General features: G+C 37.4%; 2 protein-coding genes across 2 annotated transcripts in view; one reads left to right on the forward strand and one right to left on the reverse strand.

Moving 5' to 3' along the window:
- Positions 1–7,500, reverse strand: part of LOC143038846 (uncharacterized) — an 863,754-nt gene that overhangs the window by 145,516 nt on the left and 710,738 nt on the right. The gene's annotated exons all lie outside the window — the stretch shown is intronic.
- LOC143038845 (uncharacterized) lies at positions 38–4,088 on the forward strand. Its single transcript, XM_076208468.1, has 3 exons — positions 38–289; positions 1,089–1,228; positions 1,357–4,088. The coding sequence occupies exon 3, from the start codon at positions 2,605–2,607 to the stop codon at positions 3,169–3,171; it is 567 nt and encodes a 188-aa protein (XP_076064583.1). The 5' UTR covers positions 38–289; positions 1,089–1,228; positions 1,357–2,604; the 3' UTR covers positions 3,172–4,088.

Here is a 7,500-nt window from a genome sequence, read left to right on the forward strand (position 1 = left end):
ATGTATATATATACATATATATGTATATATATCAGGGCCGTTTCTAGCTATAGGCGGTATAGGCGATTGCCTAGGGCCCCCAACCTACCAGGGGGCCCCCGGCCGGCCCAATAGCTAGGTAACGCTACCGAAGGTCAAATATGAGCCTGTGCCTCTCCCGCTCGCCGACGCAAAACAACAACACGCCTCTTGCAGTGTTTGTTATTGTTTGAAATGTTTTGATCGTCTGATAAAAATACTATCTTGTTAAAAATCACCTACATCTTATTTAATCTAAAGATATAATATGGTAAGCATTAATTGGCTTTATTTATTCATTTATGTGTTCACTAAGCTAGGGCTTATGGCTACAGATTTGATTAATTGTTGATTACAAACTCTTTTTGGCCATTAGCTTACTATTCTTTGTCCAATTGTTTGGCTTTATTTGTCACTGGAATTGGCATCACCAGCGTTCTTGTTTACTCTTTGGTCGCTTCATGCTTAGCTTCTAATAGTGTAAATTTGTAAGTTTGTGTGTTCTGTGACTGTAAGTTGGAATTCCTTTTATTATATTTGTATGCACAATAGGAAATGTTTGTATTCTATGGAATGTTTACCTCTTCCACCTTTTTCAATATTCAATGTTCATATATGTTCATATGTTCAATTTTGTTTATTTTGTATCGATATTTTATCCAATCCCTTATTCATTTATTCGCTTATTTCTTTATTATAAAAATTATGATTATTTATTTTCTCACTTCACCTACCTAATGAAAAAAACACTAGATGGCAGGACCGAGGTTAGCTCAAAAGGAAGTGACAAAAATACATGAATTCTATTCCGTTTGTCGTGTGGTCCGTTTCTCTAGTTTGTATATAATATTAAGATAACCACAGGCTCAACAATCACCCATCTGTTCACCTTTCAGGTCTACCCGAATTTTGTATATGTAGAATTATTTTTATTTAAGGGTATTTAAAAGGTTTACACTTTACAGATATCTGTTTTAGGCCTATACTGATCAAAATAATCATATTTATTCTACTCGAATATCGTGTATGTAAAATTGATTCCATGTATTTATAAGGTTTTCACTTAACAGATTTCTGTGCTAGGCCTACATTAGACTCTAAGACTCGCCAATCATCATTCCCGTAATGGCATCAAAACGAATTTATCTCAGCGGAGCAGAGAAACGAAAGAAAAAGAAATTTGACGAAGAAAAATGGTCAAAAGAAAAAGGTAATTCATTATCGTTTATTTAATAATTTAAAGAAACACATTAAAGTTTGGTTTTATTATGTTTTCTGAATGGTGAGTATTATTTTAGACTAACGCCTAATCATCTAAGGAAATTTGTAATTTTGCAGGATCAATTCTAAAATATATTGGAGCTCCAGACAGCAAGCCAGAGGAATATTCTGAAACTTCCTGAACAGGATGCTCCAGTGCCATCACATTCATCAGGATCTGTCCAGGAAGCTGTACTGCCACCAAGACCACCACATTCCCCAGAACCACAGAAGGCATCATCTACTTCTGAGCAGCCTCCCATTTATTCTAAACCACTAGATCCTGCTAACTGGCCAACCATTCTGTCTGATGCATTTAGAACGGATGCAGTAGGTAGAGGGCCATTTCAGATTAGTTCTGATTTCACATTTCCCAAAAAAGAAGACGGAAGAAGTTTTCATTATCATTATTTTTTTAGAACATTGGTTAATGGAGAAAAGATGAAGCGGACTTGGCTTATCTACTCAAAAACAAAAAATGCTCTCTATTGCTTTTGTTGTAAATTATTTTCAACCAAAGAACAAAAGTTAGTGACAGAAGGACTGACAGACTGGAAAAACATAGGCACACTTTTGAAAAGTCATGAAAGCAGTCCAGCACACATAGCGCACATGGCAACCTGGAAAGATTTACAACTCCATTTGCAAACTGGAAAGACAATAGACCAAGCTGAAAGAACACTATTGTAGGCTGAAAAGAGGCGCTGGAGAGATGTCCTGACTCGCTTGATCGCCATTATCCAATCCTTAGCCGAGAGAAATCTTGCATTTAGAGGTTCATCAAACACGTTACACCAGCAGAATAATGGGAATTTTCTAAAAGAGGTGGAGCTGCTTGCTAAATTTGATCCTGTCATGAAGCAGCACATTGAGCGTGTTGAGAGTGGCCAGTTCAGTCATTCCAGCTACCTTGGAAATATCATCCAAAATGAACTTATTGCTTCAGTCAGTACTAAAATAATGGACACAATGGTGACTAAAGTTAAACAGTCCAAATATTATTCAATTATTTTGGACTGTACTCCCGATGTAAGCCATCAAGAACAGATGTCAGTCGTCATAAGGACTGTCAAAATGGATAAGAAACCAGAAATTAAGGAACATTTTATGGGGTTCCTTGTAGCTTCTGAAACAACAGGTCTTGGTTTGTCATCTCTAATTATAAAGAAACTGAAGTAACTGAATATTCTCCTTGAAGATTGCAGAGGACAATCATATGATAATGGTGCCAACATGAAAGGGAGAAACAAAGGAGTTCAAGCCAGACTTCTTGAGAAGAACCCTCGTGCACTCTAAGTTCCATGTGGAGCACATTCCCTAAACTTGATGATATCTGATGCAGCAACAGCTTCAATAGATGCCACTAGCTATTTCGGCACTGTTCAGAAACTGTACAACCTATTTTCAGCCTCACCACAAAGATGGGCAATCCTAAAAGATTATGTCACTGTTGCACTCAAGACCTGGAGTGACACAAGATGGGAGAGCCGTATTAATAGCATAGAAGCTGTGCGGTATCAGGCCTCTAATATAAGGGAAGCTTTGTTGAAGGTCAGGGAAGTGTCTGATCCTCTGACCAAGGTTGAAACCCAAAGTTTGGCAGAAGAGGTGGGGTCATACCGATTTATCATTTGCACAGTCATATGGTATGACATTCTACACATTGTGAACCATGTCAGTAAGCTCCTGCAGTCTCCTAAAATGCAGCTTGATGTGGCAGTTGACCTCCTTACTAAAGCGAAAACATCTCTGACTAATTACAGAATTGGATTCACTTCAGCTCAAGTCTCTGCTAAAGATATGTGTGAGAAAATGAATGTAGAGGCTGTACTCAAAGAAAAGAGATTAAGAAGTACTAAAAAAAAGACACTTTGCTTATGGGGCCGCAGATGAGCCCATTGCAGATGCAATGAAGAGGCTAGAAATAATATTCTTTAATGTTGTTGTTGACACTACCATTCAATCCTTAACTGATAGATTTAAAACTCTGAGTGAAGTAAGAGACCAATTTGGAGTGCTGGTCAATTTCCAGAAACTGGATGATCAGTCATTGAACAACCAGTGTGACAAACTATGCAAGACATTAACCTCTGGATATGGAAAGTGACATTGATGGAAAGGAACTGGCTATGGAAGTTAAACACTTACCAAGTTTGCCCTCAGACGAAATGACTGCTCTTGAGCTCCTCACCTTTATCCACAAAAAACATTTTGAGGAATTGTATCCCAATCTGTGGGTTGCACTGAGAATTGCCTGTACTCTGCCTGTGACTGTGGCCTCAGCAGAGAGGAGCTTTTCGAAGCTGAAACTCATCAAGACCTATTTAAGATCATCTATGGGGCAGGAGCGACTCAATGGTCTTGCAATAATCAGCATCAACCATGAAGTGGGGAAAGACGTGTTGTATGAAGACATCATTGATGATTTTGCTAGTAAAAAAGCCAGAAAGCAGAGATTTTGAGCCCAATACAATGCAGTTGGTGGTGGTTTGTATTCAGAGACTGTGATGTTAAGTTACTACTATTTTGGAGTGTGGTTTGTATTCAGAGACTGTGATGTTAAGTTACCAATATTTTGAAGTGTGGTTTGTATTCAGAGACTGTGATGTTAAGTTAAAATAAATGTATAAATAAATAAATATGGTGTAATAGTTACTTGCATCCTTTAACACCATCAAAAGATATAGAAGTCGTTTAATTACTGTTTGGCAAACTTCACAGGTATAAATGAAATACCAATCTGTCTATCTCTCTAACTTTTGAGGGCCCCTAACTGCCTCTTGCCTAGGGCCCCCACCAAGCTAGAAACAGCCCTGATACATGTATGCACACACACACAACACACACACACACACACACACACACACACACACACACACACACACACACACACACACACACACACACACACACACACACACACACACACACACACACATATATATATATATATATATATATATATATATATATATATATACATATATATATATTTTCTGTATATATATATATAAATATATATATATATATATTATATATACATATACATAGTGTTTGTATATGAGTGAGAAAGTGTATATATGTACTGAGTGTATGTATGTTAGTGTGTGTGTTACACGTATGTATATGTGTACGTGTTAGCATGCGTATCGGTGAACTGTGTCAGTTTGCATTCCACCGACACAATATTTGCATACCTTCTGGCTGCTTCATCTGAGATTTAATGAAGAGACGATTCGGGCGCTTACCTGTAAATGTAAACAGAAATCAGAGTCAGATTTAAATTTGTCATAATCATGCTATTATTATAGGAAGAAACACAAACACATATACATACACACACACACACACACACACACACACACACACACACACACACACACACACACACACACACACACACACACACACACACACACACACACATATATATATATATATATATATATATATATATGTGTGTGTGTGTGTGTGTTTGTGTGTGTGTGTATATATACTATGGGCTCTGGTTCTTACTAATACAAACTAAGTTTGATACAACAGCATCCTGGCAATTATTAATCTTCTTACTATTGTTCTCAAGTCTTCCATTTTTAACTAAAGTGTCGACTACAAGGAGTCATTTTAGGAATAGTATCAATAAATAATAGTCTTACACAGATATATGATGCATAATTGATCATTCTACACAGGAAAGATAAGTTTAAATATTGGTAGTCAAGGAACGAGGACACCTGAATCTCAGGGAGCGTCTCAAAAATGGGACTTCACGCTGAGGGAGGGGGAGAAGGAGATGAAGGGGGAGGGGGGGGGATTTTGAGGGAGGGTACCTCTGCCATAATGTCTGGTGGACGAGTTGTGCAATGACATGGCTGTTGTCATATCGAATTGTATAATAATGATAGTGATTCGTTCCGTTATATAGACACTTTCCAAAATTTTTAGATCCTTAATTCTATTACAATGTGTAACTATTCTAGTGCTGTTGACGATAGTCTCTATCTATGTCAGCCTGGTGGTACTGTAAATGATGTTGTTTGATTGCTCCTTATTGCAAATACAGAGACAATCGCCTGCTGAAGTGAGATGTCGTGTGACCAATATATGTAGAATTAAGAGGCGCACAGTCCTCAAGGGTACAATATTCATAACATTGGTTTTCAACAGAATCCCACAGTTGTCGGACAGATTGTTCCTCATTACCAAGGAATTAGAACGAGGGCTGTTGTAGAATATGGCTACTCTTAATTTATCATGTTCGCCCACTAGGTTACAATTCTTATAAATGATCTCTATGACTTGTTTCTCATCATGAACTGTAAAACGTGTTCTGGTAGAATACTGTGATAGCTTTTGTTCGGTCCACAGTCTGGCCAGTAACGTTGAATTTTTGCAAGTTCTTAGGTACATTATGAAAGTCATAACTTAAGTAACCATTTTTCACTAGCATTTGGCGTAAGTGGCTGAACTCTGGATGGAGCATGTGCCACGAAGAACAAACAGAAATTGCCCGACGGACATATGTCCTAATAACACCTTTCTTGTAGCTAAGTGAACATTCCCAGAGACCATTAATGTATTTACCAGCAAAGATGGGCTTGCGGTAAACATTAGATCTGAAGCTATCTGACGTAGCTTCCACTAGAACATCAAAGAAAGGGATATTATTATTATCATTGAGTTCTATCGTAAACTGTAGCTTAGAGGTAGCTTGAAGATTGGATCTGAGCTTTTCTAGAATATGCACATTACCCACACTAACAAAAATGTGTGGTTTTGCCGATAGGTGCTGTAAAATTTTGCTCTCCACATAGGACATGATTGCCTGAGCAAAAAGGACTCCTAATGAAGAACCCATAGCAACACCATCTTTCCGGATGTAAAGTTTACCCTGAGGGCATTTGAAAGGGGCTTCGGTGGTACAAGCTACTAACATCTCTTTCAGGATGTTTTTAGGCATTTTAGGGGGTGGAAGTTCCGGGCGATGAAAAACATAACCTAGAATAATTTCAATGGTCCTTAAAACTAGAATATTAGTAAATAAACTGTGGGCATCGAGGGAAGCCATAATGCCCGTGGGTTTGATACCCCTTAAGATCTCAATAAATATATCTGCAAACTTGATAGAAAAAGTGGTAGGGATAACAGGGGTAATATCTATCTATACACACACAAACACACACACACACACACACACACACACACACACACACACACACACACACACACACACACACACACACATACACACACACATATATATATATATATATATACATATATGTTCGTAAAGAGCTGGAGTCCAGGAGCCATGATATCGGAAAAAATTCGAAACACTGGACTCAGAGTAACAGAATTTATTACCGACGTTTCGGACCCTGTCCGGGGTTCGTCCTCAGGGTTATGAATAACCCTGAGGACGAACCCCGGACAGGGTTCGAAACGTCGGTAATAAATTATGTTACTCTGAGTCCAGTGTTTCGATTTTTTTCCGATATATATATATATATATATATATATATATATACATATATATATATATATATATACATATACATATAAATATATGTACATATATATATATATATATATATATATATATATATATATATATCGTGACAAGTGTATGAATGGTAAGAATGGAAAGACACGATTGGGAACGAGAATAAAGTCTCTTGTTCCCAATCGTGTCTTTCCATTCTTACCATTCACACACACAGACACACACACCTACACACACCTACACACACCTACACACACCTACACACACACACACACACACACACACACACACACACACACACACACACACACACACACACACACACACATATATATATATATATATATATATATATGTATATATATATATATATATATATATGATATGGCTTAACGTCACAAAATCTGCGACCAGTTAACAAAAAAATTTAATAAGTCGGTAGACACTGGTTTTGTGCCTATTGCTTGGGGGCAGGCATATGTTGTTCCTGTTTTTAAGAAGGGAGGTATATCGTCTATATGCAACTACAGGCCAATCAGTTTAACACCAGTCATAGGTAAAATGCTTGAATCAATAATAGTTAATAGGCTCAGAGAACACATCGAGAGACATAATTTGATTCGTGACACACAGTATGGTTTCTCCAACGGTAAGTCATGCGTGACTAATCTTCTATCCTTTTACGCTAAAGTATATAAGGTGTCAGATAACAATGATAG

Source organism: Oratosquilla oratoria, chromosome 25 (genome assembly GCF_046742065.1).
Source record: "Oratosquilla oratoria isolate Oo_2021 chromosome 25, ASM4674206v1, whole genome shotgun sequence".
NCBI classification, from domain to species: Eukaryota; Metazoa; Arthropoda; class Malacostraca; order Stomatopoda; family Squillidae; genus Oratosquilla; species Oratosquilla oratoria.

Coding starts and splice junctions, on each gene's coding strand:
- LOC143038845 (XM_076208468.1), top strand. CDS start 2,605: ATGATATCTGATGCAGCAACAGCTTCAATAGATGCCACTAGCTATTTC.